We start from the raw sequence: 27645 nt of genomic DNA, 5'->3' as shown, positions 1-27645 counted from the left end.
GTGAGCTCAAAGCTGTACAATACTGATCTCTACCTCGCTCGGTGCTGCCTCGCCATCTGTCCCTTCTCCTGTGCCAACGCTCAGCAAATAAGGAATTGAGGGAAAAAATTCATAGGTTTATTTGATTGCAAAAGAAAGGTTCCTCCCCCTCCCCCCCACCAGTATTTCAGCCAGTATTGCTTCCAGCTTTTAAAATATGGAATATGGAACACTTCTCATGAAATGGTGGATGCGTTGTTGATTCTTGTGGTTTCTCAGCCTTTGGTTTGTGCTGATGCAAGACTGAAGGCATTTACTGAATGGTGGTTCAAGCTGTCCTCATTTTCCACTTAGCAGTTCTGCCCAGGTACTTCAGTAATCGTCCCCTCTTCAGAAAATTATTGCATCCTACATTTTGTTCCATTAAACAATATCTTTCCATCTTCCAGAGAAGGAACTTGAACAAAATCAATGGAAGAGGTGTCTTTTGACTTCACTGGCAGCAACAGGGCAAATGCAGTAAGAAAGCTGGATACATAGCTCAGAGTTAGAGAAACACCAGGGATATTGTGAAGGCCATGGTACTAACAGCTTCAGCATCCTGCATAGAAAGGGTACTCCTTGTGTGTTCCAGCCCTGAAAGAAACAAAATAAGGTTCTTTTCATGACTAAAGTAAATGTTAGAGAGAGATGTGTTTGATACATAAAAGAGCCATCATGGGCAACTCTATGGGGCATTGGGAATCTGATCCACAAGCAGGAATGTTGGAACTAGATGATCTTAAAGGTCCCTTCCAACCCAAGCCTTCAGTGACTCTATGAATTTCTTGACCCTAAGATGTGCCTTCTCATCCATGCAAGACAGTATTCTATTCAGTTCTGCTTGAAAAGTAGCCTTTCTTTCCCTTCCCTTAAGCACATATGCAGCATCTGAAAGTTGTTTAGATTACAGATTGATCTTAAATTTCAGGCTTTCTTTTTTGACTCATATCCATTTGTTCTTAGGTTAACTTCTTTTCACACCTTGATTTTTATTTATTTATACAAAATAATAAAAATTACCATTTTCATTTTCCCCTTTTGTCGATCCAGAAGTATCCATCCCTATTACTGAGTTACAAAGTAAAGACCACGCAGCTACTGTACCAGATCTTCTCTTGAATACTACAGTAAGCATCCCCATGTTTTTTCTACCTTGCACCCAAGTAGCATTTTCTCAGGTAAGAACAGACATTCCGAGAAAAAGAAAGGCACACTGTTGCATAAGGATGAAATTTATTGAACAAATGGACATATGAAAAAGGCAGCACAGACATGTTTCCAACCAAAACACTTATCTATTCAAACTAGTAATTCTGAAATTACTACAAACACACACTTTTACCTCTTCATGCATTTGGTTTTTCAGCTTGTGGGTGTTAACTGCTATTTGCAAGGCTCTGCTGGGAGATATTTTCACAGAACTAGTAATAGAGGATCTATCACACAGTTAAGGAAGTATGGTGCTCTAGGTGAAGCCAAGGCAAAAGCTGAAGGAGAGGTGGTTAAGCTGCCTTTCAAGCCAGTTATTAGAAACTAATAAGATCTGTTAGGTATCTTCCCCAACAACTTCAGGATTTCTAGTATCAAAGCACAAGGACAGAGGGAAACAGAGAAAGGAAGATCTAACTTCAGAAAAATATTCTAACCATGTATTCTTCTGTTATACTTTGGGAAAGAGGAGTCCAGTCAGGAAAGAAAAACAACTCAGTTCTCCCATGTACCACACTAACACTGGCTCCCTCTGGCCATTCCTGAACCCTTAATCCAAATGGGCACACCTATACCTTACACCTCTGGTCTTCCTATGTTCCAGACAGAGCACATTTGGCTTGCAGACAGGGCTCTGTTCTGTCAAAAAAAGAATGCAGAAGGCACATCCATAACCCGTTTTTAAGCCCATGTAGGTAGTTAAAAATGCAGCTATAGTGCACATAAAGTTCTAGAAACTGAGAATTACTCCTTTTTCTTTTTAATTAAGTCCCTATATATACTCTGCATAGTGACAATATAGTCTCATTTTTATATTATTCCTTTCCATCCTGAAGCTAGGGCTGAAGGCAGGCAGATAGAAGAATAAAATTTGGTCCTAAGCTCATGAAATCTTTGGGCAGGGGCTACAATTTCTGGGAAGTATTCCAGCAAATACGGCAGAAGGGGGAAGCAAGGGGGAAACAAGGAAAGAAATAGAACCAGAAAGCAAAGTCAGCACAATGCTCCTCCAAAAAAAGAGCACGAGTATGTCAAGAAGCAGCAGTACTAGTTACCATTTTAAACTGCTTTTTGAAAGCAAATCACAGCCACAATGCTGTAATGTTACAAATGCAAATACATGACATATAAAAACTACTATGCAAAATAATTCTGTGTCCAGTCCATACTCTTCTAATGCCATTGACTGCAAGTGCATATTAAACCTTGATATATTTACTCACATCAATTTTTTGCCACTGAGGTTAAGTTCTGGCAATCGTTGCATCAAAACACGACTTAGTAGCAGTTATTAAAATATTTTTAACATTAAGACCTTAATCTTTCATTAATAAAATATATATAGTGATGCAAGAGGTGTCCACTACATTCATAAAGACAATGCTTGAGTTTTACTAAGATCAGTAAGTGTGCAACTTGGACCTGGAAAAAGAAGTCACTAAGCATGTGGTACTTAGTACAGCCAAAGATATGTTGTTTGCATGCATTTATTCACAGTTCACAATGTTAAATAATCTATAGTTCTGAAATATGTGCATTTAAAAAAGGAACTTGTCACAGATCTCCAGAGGCAGTTGAGCAGACATTGTGCAGAAGGGACTAATTCAGGTCAGCTGCAAACTAAGTTTGAACTGAGCTTAGAAAAAAAAAGACACTCATGTGCTTCTATTGTTAAAATCACAGCAGGAGAATGACTTACACACATTTTTATGTGTATCTGAACTCTCTCCCCTAGCTCTGCTCTAGCATTCTTTAGAGTGACACTAACAAAATCCAGCTGCAAACAAGAATTAGTATTAAGCAGAGATCTGGAGCAAATCACAAATGTTGAAGATACAGCTATCATTTCAGAAACACATGTAGCCTCATGCTTGCTATCTGCATCTCCAAACTATAGATGCCCTATGCTATTGGTTACCAGTTCTGTGATCTGAAAGTCCACACAGGGCATTTTCACTGGTAGCACAAATCATGAAGATTCCAGTTAGAGCATATAATGGAAGAAAAATAAATTATGCTCAAGACTGTGGAATAGCTAAAGTCTGTTGAATTTGTCAGTTGTTTGTCAGTTGGAAATATACACCAACAGCAAAAAACAATCATAATAAACTGTTCAGTAACTGCTTTTACTAACTGTGCATTCTGACTTTCTGTTCTTGAATCCAGATAAATCTCAGCCCCAAGCGAGGTAATATTAAAGGAATGAGCATCAATCTGCAGGGCCTCAACTAAGATGGGCAGGAAAGAAAGAATATTATTTAGAATTGATATGTACACCAAGAAATGATTCACTGTAAAAGTGTGGGAGAGGGCAACTAGAGAAGAAAAAGAAACTCCAAAACATTCTGTAGTTGAAAGATAAGCAGGGTGAAGAAATGACATGTAAGCACTTCAGCAATTTACAAATAAATTAAGATAGTGAAAGGCAGCATGGCATAAAAGGGGAAAAAAAACAAAAAGGTGTTGGGTTGATAACAGAAGAAATAGCTCAGTTGCAGATTTATTTTCTGGAGAACAACAACAACAACAAAAAAACCAACAAAACCCAAAGAGCCTGGAACAGATATTAAATCATCTGTACAAAAGATTTGTGCAAATGTAGTGTGCAAACAGAAGTGACGGAAGAATATAACATCTTCAATCTTCAGGACATTTAAAATGTACACCTACTGATGGAAGTTCTGTCCTTTTCTTTCAAATGTTACCACAAAGGGTCTGATGTACAAACTCATGATTCTTTCTTTAGTATCTTCTATATGACTAAGTACAGATAGAGCCTTTTCATTCAAGTACAGGCATCACTACAGTAGTGTAACATTACTTCCTGGTCTTGAACACACACATCCAACCTCACATTAAAAAGCTGTATCTTAAGTCCTTTCTCCTAAAACTTCAGCTCATTCATAAGCACTGGTTCTTGGGGTACTATCCCAAGACTTCCAGAGATGCCATTAACCACCTCTACAGTACCATGCCATAGATGTGCCAAACATTGTATTTTATATAATTTTAGGCCCCTTTAAGTTTTGTGGATCGCTGCCTTCATATTTTCGGTCCAGCAATTCCAAAAGAAAAACATAACTAAGACTAAAAATTTATTCAAAACAGAAAATCCCTCTTCTGCTCACAACTGACCTTACATTTTGTAAGCATCACCAGAGAGGAAATAACTCTTAAATCCTTCAATGTGCACGAACCATATAGGCTAGCGAGCTGACAAAAATTTGTGAGAAACTGTAAACACTTCAAAATATTTTAAGTCTAGGTATTCCAGTAGCTATATTAAATCAACTTTTTCTTCAAATCAGCATTAAAAGACCTGTCGCAAGTTTGTCAAATTCTGTTTTAAGCAATTTACAATTAGTTTGTTGCTTTTCACCATGTCTGCTCATCAGTTTTGACAAGAAGTTCTCTGCTGTCAGAATGCGATACAGTATAGTCTTTCAGAGCTGATGAGGTGTTCTTCCATAAGAAGAAACTTAAAAGCTGAAAATAATACACAGAAACAAAACCCCATAGTTCAATGTTGAAACACCAGTGGATTGTTCTTCTACTTTAGGATTTCTCTTTTTGTAATGGTGGAATGTATTTAAAGATGCAGCGCTTCCACTGTCTCATCGCAGTCCTGACCAGCTGTGAAGGTATGAAGCCCACCCAGAGGGCCGTGAGGAACTCTCTTCCTCACCTGGAGGAGGAGAAATACATTCTGTAAGTTTATGAGGCTAGACATTACAATTTGAAAACTTGATCTTCATTTTTCCCTCCTCTATCAAGTTTTCAAACGCTGTTCTTGTCAATTTGATGAAGAAGTAATATTCAGTACTTACACTCTGCAAAAGATGTGGACTTTAATCACCCAGTACACTTTAAAGAAACCATTTTATCATCTTCTTTCAGAAAAATCCAGCCAGTGTTCATTAGAATGCCAAAAAACGTTGAGATGCTACAGGCTTAGTTTACATATAATTTTTCCAAACGCAAAGCTTATCATGGAATGGATTACATTGTCACTTACTCATGTGCTTTTCTTCAGTAGTTTAAAATGCTTATATACACACGCACTGTACTTACTCTTTATTCTTTAAGTAATTTTTAAATCAAGTATGCTAATGAAGTACTAGAAACTAGCTCGTTATTTATATAACTTAAAAAAACCATATCTTAAAAAGGAACGATAAGGGGACAAACAAGATAGAGTATTTTATTACAGTTCTTCAGTTAATTTCTTTTAAAGGCTCAACTATTCCTCCCCTCCTTCCTTAGTTCCAAAGGTTCTTAATCAGAAAGCATATTTTGCTGAAGAGGCTTTTTTAAAGCTAATTTATTGAAACTAATATTAGGTCTGCAGTAATGCCTTGAGAGGACCATTTTAATTAACTTTTTAAAACGTCTGCCAAGAAAATCATTCATTTATATGGGAACCTCTATTTTAAGATCACTTTGACAGAAATCTTTACTAAAACATATGAACACATTACATTACAACTCACAAAACATCGTTTTCTAAAATGTGCCAGAACCCCACCTACCTTGGGCAATTGCAACCAGCTTCCCTTTCTCTTCAGGGCTAAGTTGCAACATGGTGTCTATTACTGGCAGCAGCCTCTCTCTTTCACTTCCTGATTTGAGGAATATGAACTGCAATAGAACGTTCTTCAAATATTCTAGATTAGCCACAGATTTTTCTCTCTCCTGGTTTCGTTCCAATCTTCTTATTTCACTTTTAAGAAGCTGCAGATGACAAGGAAAATATAAATTTATAAAAGACCATGCAATGTTTTTTTGCATCATGAGATGAACACTTGAAGAAAGGTATTAAGAAGAACCAAAGGGAAAATTATGCAGCTTGCTTCAAAAAGTATAGTGTATGTGTAATGAAGTATTCAAAGCCAGACTGGATGAGGCTTTGAGCAATCTGGTCTAGTGGTAGGTGACCTTGCCTACAGCACAGAGGTTGGAACTAGGTGAACTTAAAGGTCCCTTCTATGGTTCTGGACAAAAACCCACTGAAAACTGAACAGCTGATAATATCCAAAAAGAAATATAGATAGATAGATAGATCAAAAATAATTTATTTGGATAAAATCTGTACAGTAATTATAGTGAGATACAGTGCTAAAATTCACTTTCAATGATAAAGAGTTCAGAAGTTAAAAAAGCAACTTGGATCAGAGGTTTAACAACATTATCATGCATTAAGAAATCATAAAAAAAATGTTAGCCTGTTTTGAGAATACATTATCTTTAAAAATGTTTCAAGAGAAATCCTGGAGTTGTTATCAAATATAACCAAATTTTGTTAGTACATATACCTCTAAACATGCATCTTCTTTTGTTTTAAGACAGGTAAAAGGGATTACAGGGAGAGAGACCAATGTTTCCCTTGGAATTTACTGTTTTTAGCTAAATGCAAACAGTAAAAACAACAAAAAAATCTCTTTATAGCAGATATTAAACTTCCAAACTCTGCTTTTTTTGTAGAAGTAGTAGCAGCTTTTACTTCCCCTCTTCCCCTAGACATGAGAAACTGGGGAAAAAAATCCTCAAGTCAATTTTAGAAGTAATAATTACTCTTGTGAATAAAAAAACCCCTCAAATTAAAGTTTTGCATTCCCAAATTTCTATAGACTGCCATTTTCTGAAACATATTCAGTGTTAAACATTTCATCTAGGAAATGCACCATACAAATTACAGCTGTCCCCACATTTACTGCATGCCTGCTGACCTTTATTTGCTCCATTAGGATTGCATTGGTCGCTTCTGATTCACGAAGTAATTCATTCAGGTGATCAGCACTCTTTGTTGTTGTGCTTAGTTTCTCAATCAGTTCATCCTTGGTGAGCTCTGTTTGCCACTGGGATGTTTCTGCAATGAATTGAAAAAGAAAAGTGAAGGAGGAGGAAAAAGGACTTACATCTACTTAATACTAAGTTAACATTATGACTTGATTAATTAATGCAGTTTCTAAGATGTACACAGGAAATGAAATCCATGCAAATTAAGACTGCCAACTAACAGTCATCATTTCTGCTGCTGTATGCTTGTTTTGTGATTTATTTTTGTATACACACATTTTTTAGAATTGATTTGCCAGTCTCCTCACAAGTACATCAAGATACATGGTTTTAATTTACCCCTTGCTTTCCACTCATAGATGAAGATTTTTCAACATTTCTCCACACGGTATTCAGTAGAGTTTAAAAAATATGGTTAGATGCTACCACTTATTTTTCTACTTTTTGGGATGCTGTTCTTTCATTTTCCTGAAAAAAGTATGAGTAAGTTCCTGTTCTAATAAACCACATTAAGTTGAACAATTTACCCTTTCATTAACAAGAGTCTCAAGTAGAGACTAGTCACTTTGCACCAAAAGTTCTGTAACCATTCACTGACATAGTCATGCATCCTCTTCCCTTTAGAAAGTTAAAAATATGAGATCTCACTAATCTGTATTCAAGGAGAAGACTCATACAGAAATTCCAGACAGTGTATACTCAGGGCACTAATTAAATGTCTGTGCTGCAACTAAAAGCATGAAGAACACAACATTCTCATATATTCTGAGGGCACAACCTCCAATGCTTATAAAAGCCACGTGTTCTACCTACCTGGTTTTGTTTCTGGAGAGTTTAGAAGCTGTTCCAAGGATGGTATGTAGGTGCTGGCTGAAGAGACGGACTCAGTGTCCGTTGTTTCCATACCTTCTCCTTCCTCCCTTGCTACAGCGTGCACATCTAGAACGGGAAGGTCCGTGTTTCGCCGTTCTCTTAAGTTCTTTGGTACAGGATTTGAAACAGCTGGACCTGAAAGATACTTACTAATGTTTGTCATTGAAATAAAATAGATGTACACCTATGAAATAACTCAAGCTATCTCAAATTGGAAAGCAGTATGTAATCTACAGACTTGAAAGCTAGATACAAGCAAGTAATAGAGCCTTTTACCTCCAGACTATCATTTCAGTCAAAGCCAGTTTCCAAATCTGATCTTAATCAGCAATCTTCATTTCAGGGACTATGAAACCTTAATGCATCATACCCTGCAGATTCTGTAGCTTTGATAAGAGTGCCAAGTGTTTTTGATGCAAAACAGAATTGGCTTTTCTTTCAAACAGTCCTGTGGGTGGTGTAAATTAGTCTGTTGTAATGCTTTGTGTGCTATCCTGCTGCTTCAGTACACTATCAGTTACTGCAATACAGCTAAACAACATATGGAAGGAGCAACTTAACTTAAACTGTTACTGTTTCTTGGCAATTATCTGACTGCATCCTAACGAGTAACTACACAGATTTTAAAAAGTAGCACTTAAGTTGAGCAGAGTAAAATTTTATATTAGATATGGGGGCAAATAGCAAGTATACCAGTAGTAAATATTGTTAAAAATCTTTCAGTATACTCTTGTGTAGCTTTACTCATCATACTGGAGGGCAGAGATCTGTTAAGCTCTCCAAAATGTGAGACAAACTGAACACCAACTATTTACAAAAGTGATTTCCCTCTATCTGTCTCCCAGTGCAGACACTGCAGAAAACTTAACTGTGATACTGATTGTGGAGGTACAGTAATAATAAAACCTCATTCTTTACTTGGAATCAGAGGACTGATATGACTTACTCAATCAATTTTCTACAGGAACTTTCTGTTGTATTACAGAACCACATACTAGTTTCCAGTACAGTCTAAAGTACAGTGTCAAGTACACAAATTAATAACCCCCCAAGAGTACATAACCCAAGAAAACCTGGTTTCATGACCAAAAGTTACCTCTAGTGCTTGGTTCACTCTTGAGTTGGAAAAGCTGAGCTTCCACCCTGGACAGTTGCTGCTGAAGTGTCTCTACTGTCTTCCTGTGTTCTTCTTGCAGGTTCCTGACTTGATCTCTGAAATTGTTCCGGAGAGCTTCATTCTGGGCTGTCAGCTGACTCAAAGCCTGAGCATGCTCTGTTTTCATGACCATATTCTCAGACTGTATTGTGCAGAACCTGCAAACAGTGTAAACACAAAATACAAGAAACATACAACAAACTTATTCTTGACAACACAAATTTGCCTACGGTTTAAATTAATTTTCAGTCTTCATATCTTAGAATGTCTGTTTCACTTTCTTCCCCCAACTTTATCTTTTGCCAGGGCAAATCTAAGAGTAAAAAAGTGATGTTTATCACCAATCCTAGGAATGTACTGCATTATATAAGCTTTTGACTTCTATGTCAGAAGATAAAATTCAGACTTTGGGGAAAAAAAAAAAAAGAAAGTACAGACAAGCTATGGTCTGAATTTTTTGCTGTGATCTGAACATTCTTTAACTGAAAAATTGCAACATAACAATTTATCCTCATTACATGCACGTATTTCTTTTCCTTTACCATTTATTTACCGAAGATCCATGCAGGACTTCTGAAAATATTAATTTCTAAGAAAATAGGTTTAATTAATTGATTAACTTTAAACTTCAAAACTCAGCGCAAAGGAGGGTAGGATATCATTCATCTTTCTTGGCAAGAAAAATGTCAGTATACCACATCAATTGTAGTGAATTTGGAGGCACTCCAGAAATAAGACAAAATTGTCAGAAGCAATTAAACAAGTGCATGTATGGAAACACTAAGCATAGAACTTGCCCTTATAAGTGTATAAATTTAAATTTAGCCAGTGCAGCAAAGAGCTAGCATTTCTGGCTATGAAAGGAACCTACTGTGGTATATGTGGTTTCCAGAGAAATGCAAAAGGACATGATTTAGATGATTCCAATGAATCATCATGTGGATATCAGGAAACAGTACAACAGATTAAGACAAAGGAATCAACAGTTTCTAAGACTAAACTGTAATTTCTAATGAACTTCTCATGAATTTTTGTACCCTAAAAGAAGACATGGAAAAGCTTTTCTAAGAGCTCAAGTAAATACCTATTCATGTCATTTGTCAGGAAGTCACACAGAGTAAATAGATCCCTTTTGGTTTGGAAGAAGTAGGAAATTATGATTGTGGCAAGCATACACTTGAAAAAAAATACCTTCTGTAAAGAAGGTACTTGGTGGATATTTTGTTGTTAAACAGTATTTTACTAAAATGAAACGCGTGCATAAAATATTGTTGAGCAGTCCAACACAAATGTAGTACTGAGTTCAAGACATAAAAATAGTCAGTAAATTCAGCAAGCTTAAAAAAAATTAGCTTTAAAAATTTGATATTTAACAAGTAGAAAGCTATCAGAAATCTCATATTCCCTGATCAGCTACTACTTTGTTTTCACTGCTGAAACCTCCGAAGGCTGACAAAAAGTAGCAAATAATACTTTCCAAAGTTCCTTTAACTTTCTCTAAAATTACACCATTCCTTTGGAAAGCACTATTTGAAGCCAGCTGCACAACCAGCACTTTAGATTCAAACAAAATAAACCATCTTTCATCAGCAGAGCATACTTTTCACGGAGTTCTGCCTCTTTTGCAACAGTCTCTTGCAGCATCTTATTGTGTCTTTCCAGCAGGGTGTCATGTTCAGACTGCAACGCCTGGAATTCAGCTGCATTCATCTGTAAATTATGCTGAGTTTCTTGTAGCTTAACTTTTAGTTGTTCTATCACCATTTCCAACTGTTCTCTACAAGGAAAAAAAAAAAAAAAACATTTAGAGTTATCTTATTATTATACCCACAATGTTTTATGTAGCCAATCTGAGTTTTTTTAAAATTTATTTCTGTATTTAAATTACCTACGGCACTGTGATCAAAATAAGCTCAGAATGTGACCACAGCAGAAACAATTAGGAAAGACCTGATTGCATTTCAATATCGTTGCAGATGAGTTTAATCACATCCTGCGTGAACTGATGGAAATGTACCAACTGGGGTAGGTGTGACCACTCCTACTTTCTGCTTCAATTCAGTTTGAATCATAATTGAATCAGAATTGTAGAATGGCCTGGGCTGAAAAGGACCACACTGATCATCTAGTTTCAACTCCCCTGCTATGTGCAGGGTCGCCAACCACCAGACCAGGCTGCCCAGAGCCACATCCAGCCTGGCCTTGAATGCCTCCAGGGATGGGGCATCCACAACCTGCTTGGGCAACCTGTTCCAGTGCATCACCACCCTCTGGGTGAAAAACTTCCTCCTAACATCTAACCTAAACCTCCCCTGTCTCCGTTTAAAATCATTCCCCCTTGTCCTGTCACTGTTCACCCTCGTATGCAGCCATTCGGAAGAATTAAGTGGAAGAAAGTGGTAGAGGGTTTTGTTCGTTTAGTAAATGCACATCAGTTCAATGAGACTGAAAGCAGTAGACAGGAAGTGGGTGGAAGAGACTGGCAATAAGACTGGCAAAGGTGTAGAAAGCAGCATCAACCCAAATAAGATACAGTTCTGACCAACAGAGTTGATAAAAATCATTCCTTTGAAAATTATTTATTACTTGTAAAAATTATTTTTTACTTGTTCACTTTGGAAGTACAGTAGCCTTCTTTCACAAAAAACTAATAACTGAGCTTCTTAAAATTCTGCAAATAGGAGACAAGAAATGCAACTCTTGCAATTTACTTGCTTCAGAGGAGATGTATTAAACAAACCAAACAAACAACAGAAAAAAACCCCAAGCCCTCTAATACCCAAGTCTCCCCCTGGTGGATTTTCAGCAGCATCCTTATGTACTAAGATCTATGTCAGAAATGACTTTTGACATCTTATGCATGAACATCCAGTTTGTCACCATGATCAGCTACCAACCACTTATAAAAACACCTTACAGAAACTGATCTCTTTGAAATGAGATTCAACCACTGATGTGAAATTGAATTTACGTGGCTTCTAATTGTACTTCAATTATTTTCAGGGATTTTTTCACAGAGTAATCCTTTTTTTCAAGACTTTCCTTCTAAAGTAGCTGATAAGAAAACTGTTAGAAGGCTGCTAGAATTGATGACTGAATTGGCAGCCAGAGCTTTACTCGCATGACACCACTCCTTCCTGATAAAAATCCAAGTGAGTTCAGCTGAAAAGTACTAACTGCTGTTTACTTCTCTTAGCTGGAAATAGTGCTTTGCTTCAGTGCTTTATTGTCAAAGAACATGTCAGGTTTACTCAGTTATGCTAATTTCTGCTCCTGAGAAACAGGAGAGACATCCTAATACCTTACTTGTCCCTCTGACTGAACCAACAGGTAATCTGCACAGAAATAAATCTGTTAGAGACAAAGCAAAGAATTACAAACTAGCACAGTACCACTGACAGCTGAGATGTGGTACAAATGAATGATCTTCTATTCAGATGGGTCCAGCCATGGTTAGAAAGTAATGTTAAAGATCAGACAGCTCTAATTTTATACACACATTTTTTTCCCCCTCAGATCAAATTATCAGAGGCAAACTGCCTCCTTTCTAATATTTTCCATACTTAAGAAAAAGTTAAATAGTGGAACTCACTAACATTAACAGCATAACCCAAGCATCAGTATTTTTCTGTACGGATATAAAAATTCTGGCTTTACCTTTCTTGTTTGGCTCCCTCAGTTTCTGTCTGAGAAGCAGATTTATTTTTTTGTTGTTTTAAAACATTATGAACACGAACTTTGTAGCTTTCAAATTCAGATGTAACAGATGCCTGCTCAGCCTATGACACAGAAAAAAAAAACTCTTAGTAAGTTATACTATTGACAGTTGCTCACCTATTTGCTCTAAGACAAAATGCATCTTGTACTGAAAAAAAGTCAAATAGTTATCATTTCCATTTTCCTCTTTTGAATGAACAATTTAAATGGCATCATGACAGACCATGCTTTTTTAGACCGTAATCAAATCAATTATCAATACAGAAACTGGAAAACAATAAGTCACTGACGTTCAACATCCCAGCCTTCAAGAAAAAAAGAATGTTTACTAATACAATAACAACATAATAAATTCAACAGATATCCATGGGTAAATTCAAAGTAAGTAATTCAAAGGGTAATGAAGGGGGAAAAACAAAACAAAATAAACCCACACTCCTCCTCAGAAAACCTGAAAATTATGTATCATTTTAAGTCAGCCCTGTGAGGATACAAAGCAAGGTATATCATAGCTTCCTGTAAGAGTATTTGGTCTCTGCCTTCTCTTCTGAACTCAGCTGATACATAAGTTTGTTTTCTATGGACAGATTACCTCACAATTTAAAGTCCTTTAGTGTACACTACATAGGCAAGAATTACTCCCACCTGAGAAATAACACCTTTCAAATGCCCATGCTGTATATTTTTCTAGGAAAATACAGGTGCAGGTTTTCATTCTTGATTCTTAAAGAAGCTCACAAGTCATTCTTGATGACTGAAATGCTCTAATCTCCATGGTGACATACACTTACCAGTATCACTCAGGCAAACCCACTGTTGCAGTCCATTTCACCTTTTTAAAATTCAGAAGTTTTTTAGCAGGATACATTCATGTTACTTTTCTGCAGGACTGACACCTATCATACCACACAGGAGGTAAGAGGGTGCACTAACCTACATAGAAACAACTGGAACAGAACACTCCTATATTCTGAACCTGTCTCTACTGCAAATACCAGGTTACTAGATTCCAGCCATATCTAACACAGCATGACATTGCCAAAAAATAGCAATAATAAAAACCTCAGCAAGTGTCAGCTCCAGCTGTAGCTCAGCTGACAATTAAGAAGCTGCTCATATACCAGCATATTAAAAGATGACTGCAAATGTTTCTCAGCTTAAAAAAAAAAAGTGGTAACTATGCTTTTATGAGGAGTAAATGATTTTTTTCCCCTTTTTCTTCAGACAGAAGCGATGACTTCTCTTTTCTCCCCAGCATATCGATTGTCTTAAGTGGACTGTAGCTTTCCACTCCTAACAAAATTTTTACCATTAGTAATATAAAGTAATATAATGTCTGCAGTCCAGACATTCTACCACAAATGCTTCGTGACAACCAGGGCAGACGAGCTTGTCCTCTATACCACCACACAAATACACTAAGTACTGCGGAATTCCCAATTCCTGACAGACAAGATGACAACAGCAAAAGATCTGCAAAACAGTTTTAGAGATGCAGACAGAATCTAGAGTGTAGTAAATCTGCTTTCTAAAGCTGAAGACATCACTTTCATCAGAATACCTGTGCTGCTCTACATTCTTCTTGCAAAGTTGCAATTTTTTGCTGGTAAGCACTCAGTGTACGCTGGTGTTGCTCAGAAGAAGTGCGTAGATGTTCCTGGACTTTATGCTTTTCTGATGTCAGTGCAGCTACTTGAATCTGAAGAAAAAAAATCAGATGAAAATGTGGTTGCTAATATGACAAACTTTTTCCTTCCCTGCCAGGGGAACGTGCCACAGACCCCACTGGATTGTATTACAGTAATTCCTGCACAAAATAAGTGAATATAAATTTAAATCTAATAAAAACAAAAGAAAGAGTTGCAACAAACTTAACCCTTAATACTTAAATAAGAAATACTAACTGAATCGATGGGCCAAGGTTAACTGTATGAGTTGCAATAGGGCCAAGTGTTGGGTCCTGCATTTTGGTCACAACAACCCCAGGCAACCCTACAGGCTTGAGGAGGAGTGGCTGGAAAGCTGCCTGATGGAAAGGGACCTTGGTGTACTGATGGACAGTCAGCTGAATATGAGCCAGCAGTGTGCCCAGGTGGCCAAGAGGTATCAGGAATGGTGCAGTGAGCAGGACTAGGGAAGTCATCCTGCCCCTGGACTTGGTACTGGTGAGGCCTCACCTCAAGTACTGTGTTCAGTTTTGGGCACCTCAGTACAGAAAGGACATAGAGGTGCTGGAGCAGGTCCAAAGAAGGGCAACAAGGCTGGTGAGGGGCTTGGAGAATATGGCCTATGAGGAGAGACTGAAGGAACAGGGGATGTTCAGTCTGGGGAAAAGGAAGCTGAGGGGAGACCTTATTGCTCTCTTCCAATATCTGGAAGGTACTTACAGCAAGAGCGGAGTTGGACTCTTCTCACTGGTGACAGGTGACAGGACAAGGGGAAATGGCCTCAAGTTGCGCCAGGGTAAGTTTAGGTTGGATATCAGGAAACACGTCTTTACAGAAAGGGTTGTTAAGCTTGAATAGGGTCCCCAGGGAGGTAGGTGAGTCACCATCCCTGGATGTGCTTAAAAACCATTTGGATGTGGTGCTCAGGGACATGATTTAGCAGAAGATTGTTAGGGTAGTATGGTTAGGTTGTGGTTGGACTCGAGGATCTTTAAGGTCTTTTCCAACCTGAGTGATTCTACAATTCTGTAACTTCAATATACTAACAAAGTGAAGATTCTTGCCTTCAAGGCTTCCACTTGTTGCTGACTGGCTTCCAGTTCTCCTTTTAATGATGCCTGCAACATCAGATGGTCATTTTCCTGCATGATAGAAGTATCTGGTTAATTGCAACTTAGTAATTCACATACCAGCCCAGTTTTAAAAGTTAGTTTAAAAACTGAAATATACGGTCATCGGTTAGTGGACTTACAGCTTGTTTTGAATCAGCCAATTCTTTTTTGGTTTTCACCAGGAGTTGTTTTATCTTGGCATTTCTTTCCTCGTCCTGCTGCATTGTTGACTGAAGAGACTCTAATGCAGAAAACAGCAATTATAGGAGGGAAGGCTTCCTTTGCCTATCTTTTCTTAAACATAATGGAAAATGTTTAAACAAGTTTTGACAGATCTCTTAGAAGCTGCAAACACGTAGCTTACACTAACTTTAGTATATGACATCCATGTCATAAATACGTTCTAATAAATGAAATTGTTTTGAGATTTATACTTCAGGATAGGTAGAAATGAAACTTAACCACATGCTGGCTGGTAATGTGTTGTAAATGTGGTACGTCAGACTGAAAATGCCTTGCAATCACTTACTTTCAGAACACATGACTAAGTTAACAAGGTAAGAAGCAGTTTATCAGGCAAGCTGTTTGGCTCTTATTTGTTGAATATTACATCAAATGACTGCTGACTATATAGTGAACCTTTTATTTAGTATTCCCTAAAAAACCTCACTCTCACTCATCAGCTTGAATAAAAATGAATTGAAAAACATTTTTTATTTATTTTTTACAATTACTACTAACTATACTATACTTGTTGGTTATAGTTTACTCACTTATTTCTTCCTGTAGGGTCTCTTGTTTTTGTTTCTGAATCCCCGTCTCTTGCTCAAGATCTTCTATTCTACTATCTTTATCAGTAATCTTCTGATTAAGTTCTTTTACCAGCTTTTCGTAATCTGCTATTTCCATATCCATCAGTGTACTCTTTTGAGCATCCTGCAAGTTACACACAAAGAAGTTACAGCTTAAAACCTGCCTTGGTTGCTAAGAATTCCTTTCTCCTCCATCACAAAATAAAGAATTAAAGAAATATATATCTAATCTAACAAAAAGTTTATAACCATGTATATCAACAAGCAACATCCACCCATCGAGTTTCCATAATCCTCAGCACATAATTTATTTTCAAATGAGGATCAAAAGCTTAAGAACTCTGTTGCCAATTTTAACAATTATCAGCGGTTATCTTGCAGGTATTTGTTTTTACCATATCTGCTCCTCACAAAGGCAGCTTCTGAATAGTGCACCATACAAATATTCCAGACATCTGCATGTATTCCTATTTCTAGTCATGACAGGCTGCATAACCCAAGCTAAAAACAAAACCACCATCACCCCAAAACAACCAACTACCATATTCCTCCTCATCACGTACCCCCTCAAGAAGTATACATCATCTCTCTGAAGTAAAATGAGTAAAAACTCGTGTTTTTGCTTTTGCATACCTTAGGTCTTAAGGTCCTCAGAACAGAAAGGGAGACCTTAGATACAATCAGAAGGGACAAAATTTTTGGTAGTCTCTTAAACTCACGCACAACAATTACTCTACCTTTTTGGCCAGCTCTAGCTCTTGCATAATTTTTTGCAGATACTTCTTTTCCTTCTGAAGTTGCATTTGAAGCTCTTCCACTTCTCGGAGAGTACCATTATGTTCCTGAAATTTAAATACTTTTCAGTTATGTGGAGCAATTTCAAAATAGATGTCAGCAGTGTAAACATACACAGGCACCCACTCACTTAGATTGTACAATGATAAAATTCTTCACTAAGACATCGGGAGTCAAAGAAAACCTCACAAGATTATGAACTGGTATGCACGTTCTGTCAGAATCTCCAATCTACTGTAAGTGATGGCCTTGAAAAGTTCTTTTAACGAACAGACAGCCTTCAAAAAAAGACCAAGTGAAGTAAGAAGAAGAAAAAGCATGGAACTTATCTATAATAAACACAGTTTATAAAAACTCTTCCAGAAGTCACATCATTGAGTGACAGTAATGCTTCAACCAACTTATCAGCTCTACATAGTATTATTACCTTTATTTTCTGTTCTTTTAGAAGCTTTTCAGCTTCCAGTTCTTTTTCAGCCTTCGCCTTCACCTTTTGTAGCTCCAGTATCTGAGCTTCTAGCAGCTTAGAATTACACTGCAGTGTTTCGACACGAGCCAGTAGGTCTTCATTAGCAGAATGTAGCTGATCATGCTAAAATGATCATAGTGGGAAGATAACAACATAAGCTGAATTTGCATTTGACTTTGATAAATAAGATACCATCCATATTTCAAAAAACAAACACTGATTTTCATCAGATTCTCTTATAAACACTACTCCTACTGATAACATTATAAACTGTTGTTCATCTTGTTTTAAATCAGATTAAGAACCGGGTTGAAAGAATCAAACTGTGTGAGTATGTTTATTTTGTTCAGAGTTCATGAGCACAGCTTACTGTAAGATGGCTAGAATAAGCATAAGAAATAGGAAAAAAAAAAACGAGAAAACCAAAAGAACAAAACCCAACCCTTTATTGCTCTCTGCAAGAATGATTTGTCTCCCACAATAACACGAGGTATTTAAGTACTCAGTTGCCCTATTTCAAGTACAGTTATATTTACAAAGAAAGCCTCAACCTATTAACCCCTAAAAAAAATCCTTCAACTACAGCAACATGGAGCCTTCAAGGATATCATATCAGTATATATAGTAAGAACTCCTCCTGTGCCCAGGCTATTGTTGGAATATTTTAACAAATCTAATATCTTCAATATTTTTATCTATTATGCAGATTAAAGTGAAAGAAGCTAGCAATTACCTTGACAATTTATATAATATTTCATAACAACTTGAAAAAAATAAATAAAATCAACCCCTGCACAATCAGCAGAGTGTATTTTACTATTTATCATTTCTTCTTCTGCTATTCACTATTAGTTTCTCTTTTAAGAAAAAGGTGGCCAAGGTTCATCTGCATTGTAATTACATATGGGGCCTGAGAGTTTAAACCCTAAATCCGCAGTCTATTTCAGCTAGTTTTTGCAGAGTGCATCTCACAGCTGTTTAATTACCATCTTAGACTTCTGAATGCCACTACGGTATTCCACAACACATCTTCAAGTCTAATTCTTGTGAAAGATGCAAAAAAAAAAAAACCACAACAAAATCACCACAGTTACTTTTGTTTCTTTAAGCATTCTGTTGGTGAAATAACAGAGGCATATTCTGTTTAAGAAACTGAAGGAAAAAATTAACACCAAGTTCACTGTACTTCATGGCAAGTGTGGGTGTGGAATCAGATAAACAGTGCAATTTCAATACTTTCTGATTTTTGTTTATCTGATACATGCAGCAGAGTTGATCACCTGCTCTTTTCTGTGAGCTGATCTGGGCTAAATTAAACCCTATCTAAAAGACAAGTCATTCTAGAGATCTTTAACTATCTCATAGCCCATATAGGCATCAGATGTTAAGAAAAACTGAATTTCAAGTAACTATTCAGAATGCACTTGAGTTACGAGACTAAATATGTTACAAATCACATGAAAAAATCTTACATTAAAATAACTGTTACTTTAATTATCAGTATCTCTTACACACACACAGAACTGACCTGCTGGGATGACAGCTGTAGCTGTCTTGTGAGGTCATCTATCTGACGTTCAAGACTATTTGCTCTGCCTCTTTCAGAATCCAGCTCTTCTCCTTGTTTATCATATTCCATCAGAAGATTCTTAACACAAGCACATACAGACGAACTTTCATTTTTATGATCCACATTGCTTGTCTTAAGCACATTCAAAACCCCAGACACTTATTATCTTTCTAATAATTAAGCACACGAGATATTCTAATGCAATATAAGAAATCTCAAAATGAAACTAAAGCTATAGTTCCATTACAAGTTCTGAAAGAAATCATTTTGCATTTACTCTTGGTAAATCTTTGCCGACTGTCCCCAGCTAACTGCTTCTCAGTCATGTGCCCAGAGAGGTACTCTGAGAGGACCTGTTCCCATGGAATTGTTCGCTTTTCTCTTTATCACTCAAAGATTTTTTTGTAACTAATTCTCAGTTTATACAGATTTAAGAATTTGTAACAATAGATTTGCTTCAGCAACATTGTCTGACACATATGATGCCAAGTTTAAAAGAAGGTTTAAAAATATCACCTAGGAGAAAGGAAATGTCTTGTTTTCTTCTGACAGCATCCACATGGTTCTGTTACAAGAACTTATATTCCTGATTTGGATACTTGAACTGCACAGGCACAGTTTCTTTTACCAAGCTCACTTGTGCAGGTAAACAGTAATAAATATCCAGGGTGGGATTCAAAAACGTTTTTTTTTTCTGACAGTTAACTGCCTTTTATAGCTAGCACTGTTCCTACCTTATAACTTTCAGCTCCTTGAATGACATCTTTCATTGAAGCAGACAGTTGATCTTTTTCTGATCGAACCACCTCCAATTCTTCCCTCAGAGTCTGCATCTTATTACAAGGAAAACACATGCCATTAGAACAGAATCATACATGCAGGATGTTTTTCATGTTAAGAAGCAGTTAAGGTACCTCTTTCCGGCTGGTATCTAATTCTTTCTTTGCTCTCACAGCAACAGCTTTCATTTTATTTAGCTTCTCTCCTTTTTCTGCAGATTCTTTTTCTAGTCTTCCTAAAATAGGTAAATAAGAAAGTGAATAAATACACCTCCTGAGGAAATGAAATTCAATTGAAATTGAATTTGAAATGCAAGTTTGAAATAAGACAAAATATAAAAGAGATATTAAAAGGTTCCATTAAGTTAAGCCTTTCAATTCACTTTGAAGCTAGAACATCCAGTCTCACAGATAATTCAGGGAAACTCTTTCCCTGTTCCGAAAACTTCAGCTACAGTTTACAGTAAAGGCACATTTCTGTGTACTTCTACAGACAGATGCAGCCCAAAATCCTGGCCTGCATCAAAAATGGCGTGACCAGCAGGTGAAGGAAGTGATTTTCCCTCTCTACTTTACTCTGGTGAGACTGCATCTGCAGTATGACATCAAAGCCTGGGGTTCCCTGCACAAGAAAGACATATTGCTGCTGAAGGAGGTCCAGAGGAGGGCCGGTCAAAGGGCTGGAACACCTCTTCTACAAAGAAAAGCTGAGGGAGAGGGGCTTGAGTTCAGCCTGGAGAAGGCTCAAGAGAGACTTTATAGCAGCCATTTAGTATTTAAATGGGTCTTATAAAAAAAGATGGAGAGTGACTTTTTACAGAGGTGGTGATAGAACAAAGGGGAATGGCTTTAGTTTAAAAGAGGGGAAATTTGGATTAGAGGTTAGAAGGAAATTATTTACTCAGAGGGCGGTGAGGCGCTGGCACAGCTGCTCAGAGAAGTTGTGATGCCCCATCCCTGGAGGTGCTCAAGGCCAGGTTGGATGGGGCCCTGGGCAGCCTGAGCTGGTGGGGGGCAGCCCTGCCCACAGCAAAGGTTGGGGCTGGGTGGGCTGTGAGGTCCCTTCCAACCTATGCCATTCTGTGATTTCATGACATAGTGATAACTACTAGAATAATTTTCTTTCTCATGTGTTGGGATGACTGCAATTAGACAACAGCATACTTAGCAAAATGCATTCTCTCTCTTGGCTGCCTTAGGGATTTTTATTGACAATTATTTTTTCCCTGGTTTAAAAAGGTGACATCTAATACACTGTTTATACCTAAATGTACTCAGGATGAAAAAATATAAGATACTAATGTTAGAAATTTTAAGTCTGCTATCATTTTGAACCTCTAATAGGATGAATACTGAATGAAACGTCATTGTTATCCTACTTCCCCACCTTCCTGGGTTTATAGGAAATATACTATCACTATGCAGAGAAAAAAAAAAAAATCTTTGAGCTAAACAATCCAAATAACTTTTGTTTACAGAGAAGACAATAGTAAGATAGATACCAATTTTTTCCTGAAGCTCTGCTACTGAAGATTGTTCATCATTTTTCTCAGTCAGTGTCTCCATTACAGTCTGTATTATAAAAAAAGATACAAGTAATATTATAAAAAAATTGTGATATGTTTTCAACAAGTCACTAGCAGTTCCAGCTACGAGCTGGACTATGTCTACGTTCCTACTACCAAGAAAGTCATAATGCAAAACTGCACATAAGCTTGGTCACTGAAAAGTGTACTTATTTTAAAGGGAAAACACTCCAATCTTTCATCAGCTGATTTCCATCCTAACAGAGGACAAAAACAAAAAAATGGAAGACCATTAATTCTGACCAGCTGTCAGTTTTACAAATCCATGAATATTCCAGGACCTGAAATTAGGAGCAGCTATATTTAGCTAGGTAGATCAAGCAGTTTTGAGATGGAGTCATAGGAAGTTAGAGGCAAAAGATTATTAGCTCAGTTAATCCATCCAGTTAAATGATCACTTTGAGTGGCACCAATAGGGGAAAAAGGTTCAAGTGCAAGTGACTTTAGACGTAACTAAAAGAAATTGTAAGATTTTTTTTCTGTCTATTTGTTTGGTTGGTTGGTTTTTTTTTAGAACTTCTACTGTAGGGAGGGAGGGGAATCTGAGGTGTCTGACATCTCAGAAACGTGCTTTCTGAAAAAGGAAACTCACTTTGAGGCCAAGGAAAAAAAAATAAACAAAGAGAGAATGAAAGTATTTTTTGAACCTTAATTCTGAAGACTTTAGAGGTTTAGTCTGTATACTTCAATAACAAAATATAACCTTTAGAGAACTCAGTTCGTCTTTCACATTTCTAAGTTCAGTTTCCTTTTGTTCCAGAATGAAATTTAAGTCTTCTTGAGCTTTGGATCCTTTTTGCTGTTCCTGTATTTGGCTTTCATAAAAAGCAAGTTTTTCAGACATCCCTTCAATCTTAGCTAACAGATCTTGATTTTCAATCGTCGCTTTTTCACCAGCACTCTTCAGCTCCTGGATATCATGTTGAAGGGCTTCTTTTTCAGACAACACTTCTTCCAACTCTTCTTTCAAAAGATCTTTTTCTCTTCCAAGATCCTGAAGCAGGGATCTATGTTCTGTATATTGAGTTGTGTTTTCTTCCTCTAGTCTCTCAATTTCCCTCTGCAAATGAATAACTTTTTCCTCATTCTGTAGAGCAAAGCACTGCTTTTCTTTCATTTTTATCAAGTGTTCATTTGCAATCTGTAGTAAGTTGAGAAAATCACATTCCTCATTAGAGTCGGAAATGCTGTACCCCACTTGCTCAAGCATGTGGTACAGTTGAGTTCTTACAAGGGATTTGTGAGCTTGTTCACTTTCAAGCAATGATGATATACGGTCTTTTTCCGCAGTCATTATTTGTAATTTCTTCTCTAAGTTTTCAGACTTCTCTTTCAATACTAGCCAACCATCTTTTTCATACATTATTTTTTCCAGCTCTTTACTTAATTCCTCTTTTTCCTGAACAATTTTCTTATTTTCCTCACGAAGAGCAGACACTTCAGATGAAAGGTTCTCTCTTTCACGCACTAGAGTGTCAACCTGATTTTCCAATTGCTCCAGAATTTTAGTGTTTTCATTCTTACCAGTTAAAGCATCATTCAGTCTCCCTGTTAATTCCTCCAGCTTTTTCTTCAGGTCACTATTACACTGGTTAGCAACATCTACCTCTTGCTGAAGTTCCCGAACTTTTCCTTGCTCTTGCTTGCACCTTTCCTGAAGGGCTTCTCTCTCTTCACCTGAGCATTTCACTTCATTTAAAATATCCTTGTTTTGATTGGCAAGAGCAATTATCTTCTCTTCCAGTTCCTTTATAGAAGCCTCTTTTTGGTGAATGCAGCTTGTTATTGTGTCATTTTCCTCCTGAAGACCAACAATTTTATGTTTAAGTTCTTCTATCTCTAGCTGATAAGAAGACAATTTCTGTGTTTCTGCCTGGAGGCGATTCACAGTTTCAAGGAGAACATCCTTCTCATTGAAAGCAGCCCGGAGTTTCTGTTGCAGTTCACTGACATCAGAAGCTTGCTGTTGTTTCATTGATTCAAACTGCTGGCTGATCTTTCCAGCAGATTCTCCTAACTCAGTCTGTATTGTTTCTAGAGTTTCTCTCAGGCTATCATAACTGAGTACTGCATCTTCCTTCTCCTGAGTCAGCTTTTCAAGTTGGTCTTTAAGGTCCTGCATTTCAAACAGTAATGCCATTTTTTCTTTTTCAGAACTAGATAATAACGTTTTATTTAGCTCAGAGATTTCTCTTTCATGTTGCTCCCTCAAATTCTGAGTTTCTAGTTTATGTTCTTCTGCCATGGTTTCCCAGTGGTGTCTTGCTGCTTGAAGCTCCAATTTCAGTTTTTCAATCACACAACAATAGTCTTCTTTAATAAGCTGCAATTCATTTATCTTAAAATCCAAGTCTTCCCTTTCATGAAAATGCTCATCTTTTATGCGATGAATTTCCTCCTCCAGTTTTAGTTTAACATTACTCATATAAGTTAGCTCATCCTTTAAAATACTATGTTGAGACTGGAGATCACCTAAGCTACACTCCAGGTGTCTAATTTTTTCTTCCATTTTTGCTTCTACACAAGGCTCTTCTTGCATACCTAAAACATCTACCTTGTTTTCTATATTTTTGTTTAAGACTCGTTTTAGCTGCTCAAAGTCATGCTCATGCTGCTCAGTATGACCATCTGTTTCATCTTTCACATTTTTCTCTTTCATTAAATCTGCCTCTGCCAGACTGTGCTGTAACTGATTTATCTGATTTTGCTTTTCTTCATTTTCTTTACAAGATATTTCAATGTGATGCATCAGTTCTGACACCTCTTCCTGATGGGCAACTTTTAATTGTTTAAGCTCTTCACTCAGACTATTGATTTCACTGTGGTAACACTGAGAGTTGCTTTTAATAGTTTCTTGCAGAGTTGCAATTTCTTTGTTTTTGTCATCATTCACAGCTTCCAACTGCTTGCTCAAGCACAAAATTTGTTCCTCGTAAGTAGATTTAATTTTTTGGACATAATCTTGTAATCTTTTAACTTCTTCTTGATTATCACTACAACATTCAATCTGTTCCACCAGTTCCATTTGTTTCTTCTCTTGCTCTTCTAATTCTGTTTTCAGCTTTGTTAAGTCCTCATTGTATTTGGATTGTGCATTTATTAATTCGTTCTTCAGAGCTTTTATTTCTTCCAGCGAGTCAGTATTTGATTGCTCCAGTTGCTTCTGCAATTCTTCTGTCTTAGCCACTGCAGCCTAAACAAACATACAAGTTATTAAATACTGATAACTTAGAAGATATAACTTCCAAATAAACTGTTTTATAGTAATAAACTAGAAGATTTAGGAATCCTTAGTTTTAAAAATTGCTATAGTTTTTAAATAGTCAGCTATTTTACAGCAACTCAATTCACAAGACTGCAGAGAGTACACAGTAGCCTGCCGATAAAAAAAAAAAAAAACTCATGAAATAGTCATGATAAATTTCAGCTTTAGCAACGACTGTGATCATGTATTAAAGACAAAAACACTTTTATCACATCAAACTCAAGTAGCTAGTATATAAAGCTAGTCATCAATTCTATGTGACTGAACTTCACTTTTTTACTGATGTTCAGTTCTTTATACAGAGAGAGTGGTGAGGTGCTGGAACAAGCTGCCCAGAGAGGTTGTGGATGCCCCATCCCTGGAGGTGTTCAAGGCCAGGTTGGATGAGGCCCTGGGCAGCCTGGTCTAGTGTTAAATGGGGAGGTTGGTGGCCCTGCATGTGGCAGGGGGGTTGGAGATTCATGATCCTTGAGGTCCCTTCCAACCCTTGCCATTCTGTGATTCTGTGATGTGATTTACATGACTTAGCTCACAAGCTGCTTTCAAAGCATGTGTGAATGTAAAATCTCAGATTTTCCACAAAAAGACAGAGTTGATTAACTGGAGGCATCTCATATCTAGGCTACTAATACACAAACTGAATTCTTTTTGAATAGTTGTCGATCTAAACAAAATATATAGAAATTTTTCATTTACTGTCAGTCCAATGAAAGCAATAACTTAGAGGCCAGAGAGAAAATCTGCTTACATATGAAGCCTTCTGATCTTTTAACGTATAATAGAATACATGTGAGTGAAGAAAAAATAAAAGTGAAATATATAAACAGAACTACAAAATAAACATTCTGAAATACTTTAGTAATGTTCTATTTGTTTCAGTACCTCCGCTTCTTGTTTTCTTTGAAGATTTTCTTTTTTCAGAGCTACACACTGTTGCTGACTTTCAGCTTTTTCCAGAAGTACAACATCCAGTCTTTCTGTGAGAGCCTAATTTTAAGAGAGAAATATTATTGGAAAAAAAGTGTTCTCTTAACAATAGAAACTTGGATGATTCTTGCAAAGCAATAGAAACATGCATACTGGTCACATCTGTTTGTTTTTTTTTTACGATGTAGACTAGACTGATCTTACTTTCAGCCCAAATGCAACAGATACAGAAGAGCTATACTAGTAAAAGGATGTTGAGTAGTATGTTTTGTTCAAAATCTTGGTTCTGATCAGCTCATCTAGTTTTACTGCCTTCTGGAGAAATCTCCATCCAAATTATCAGAAGAACAATTTTCTAGTAGATAAAGTCTTCCTCACTGCCAATTTTCACTTTGATGTGTTGTCTATAACCCCTACTTTGATATATTTGCCCTTGCCACTAAACAAATTTTCAGTTATTTTCCTAGAAGTATTTGTGACACACATGACCTTTAATTCTATGATTTTGATCTTATCAAATTACTATCTCTAAAGTTTTCTAAATTGTAAAATCTTTCCACAACAATCATTCTGAGAGGAACATAAACCTGCCTACCCTATTATAGATGAACAAAGTCATGCAGAAGAAATTGTATTATTATGTGCAATTTGTCAAAGAACTCTTATCCAAAAAAGTGAAGTAGGGATGTAGGCCATAAAGGAAAAAAATGAGAGTATAGGAAAAAAAGAGATTTTAAGTAGTGTCTTGAATTCCCACAAACAGATTACATTGGATTTGAATAAGTTTTACAACTGTTCATTACATATCACAAATTATTTTTGTATGTTTATTTCAGCTAATGTTAAGCAATACATTAGAAACCCATCATGTATTTTTACCTGAATAATATCATCAGCTCCTCCAGTAGCTGGTTTAGACCTGAGTTCTTCAATTTCTCTCTCCAGTTCTTTAAAAAAAGTTGTAAAGAAATTTCACAGCAAGCATTAATTGATGCTTCATAGTATCAACATACTAGTAAAGCCAAAACTTAACACGATTTCTATTCAAATTAGAGTTGTCTTATTTCACCAATTCTCATTTGTTGTTGAGGAATGCAAAGGGCTAAAGGAGATAGAGTAAGCATTCAGTACTGCTTCTCTGGTGCTGATATTCAGCCTGACTTTAGAAAGAAGCAAAGCTTCCTTGTTTGGATGGAGAGACAACAAATAGAAAGATATTGGACAATTGTCTTATCTTCTATTTCAAGACCAATTTAAGCCAAAGAAAAGATACATTTATCTCTTCCCAAGTTCTCTGAAAATAGGCAACAGATAGAATAACAAGATCTTATGAATAACCTCAGTGAAGAAAAGCCTAGTATAGCCCATCCCTATCCTTATTGTTTTGTTGGGCAACTACCAGCAGTCAGCATGACTGTAACTCCAAACAAGGGGATGCAACTCTAGTGCACTAAATGAAAAGAGAGAGCAGAGAGGTGGGGAATAGCATATGCGAGCACCGTTACATATAGGATGCTTTTAGTTATTAACGCAAAATTTCATTTTATTCATTTTAGGATTTTTTGTCCCAAGAAGCAAATGATCAGATACCAAGAAAAGCTAGCATTTTCAAAGAGGCCACAGTGCTCCTCAACAGGAGTGTACAAAACCTAATAGAAATGCACTGTCCTCCCATCTACTAGGTTATCCCTGCAACAGGGGAACAGACAACAGCAAGCCCCACTTCAACACAATCTACACCTTTTCATAACAGCACAGTGTCACACTGAATTAAATTAATAATTGACAAAAGCAGCGTTTCTTTTTCTTCCCTACCTCACTCTAGGGATTTTAGACCTTATCCTCCTACAAAAATATAGAAATCATAGAAAAGAAAAATAGAGTATTTATG

The 27645-nt window shown here is 36.8% G+C and overlaps 1 protein-coding gene across 3 annotated transcripts in view; it reads right to left on the bottom strand.

Moving 5' to 3' along the window:
* Nucleotides 1–95: 95 nt before the first annotated feature.
* The window catches only part of GCC2 (GRIP and coiled-coil domain containing 2), a 32290-nt gene continuing 4740 nt past the window's right edge, over nt 96–27645 (bottom strand). For all 3 annotated transcript variants that reach the window (XM_090128125.1, XM_031605167.2, XM_090128132.1), the window contains exons 4-23: nt 26634–26701; nt 25710–25814; nt 22266–24755; nt 21479–21548; nt 20112–20212; nt 19932–20030; nt 19156–19275; nt 17586–17750; nt 17101–17205; nt 16325–16487; nt 15692–15792; nt 15504–15581; nt 14334–14471; nt 12713–12834; nt 10656–10832; nt 8996–9213; nt 7840–8034; nt 6957–7096; nt 5760–5961; nt 96–4915 (exon numbers count right to left, since the gene is read on the bottom strand). In XM_090128125.1, coding sequence (XP_089984251.1) covers nt 4845–4915; nt 5760–5961; nt 6957–7096; nt 7840–8034; nt 8996–9213; nt 10656–10832; nt 12713–12834; nt 14334–14471; nt 15504–15581; nt 15692–15792; nt 16325–16487; nt 17101–17205; nt 17586–17750; nt 19156–19275; nt 19932–20030; nt 20112–20212; nt 21479–21548; nt 22266–24755; nt 25710–25814; nt 26634–26701 — 4928 coding nt within the window. In that variant the 3' untranslated portion in view covers nt 96–4844. The remainder of the gene's footprint in view (nt 4916–5759; nt 5962–6956; nt 7097–7839; nt 8035–8995; nt 9214–10655; nt 10833–12712; nt 12835–14333; nt 14472–15503; nt 15582–15691; nt 15793–16324; nt 16488–17100; nt 17206–17585; nt 17751–19155; nt 19276–19931; nt 20031–20111; nt 20213–21478; nt 21549–22265; nt 24756–25709; nt 25815–26633; nt 26702–27645) is intronic.

This window comes from Phasianus colchicus, chromosome 1, assembly GCF_987193195.1.
Source record: "Phasianus colchicus chromosome 1, bPhaCol1.hap1.1, whole genome shotgun sequence".
Lineage (NCBI taxonomy): Eukaryota > Metazoa > Chordata > Aves > Galliformes > Phasianidae > Phasianus > Phasianus colchicus.
Note: the sequence above shows the minus strand (reverse complement) of the source record. Positions and strands in the feature narration are given on the sequence as shown.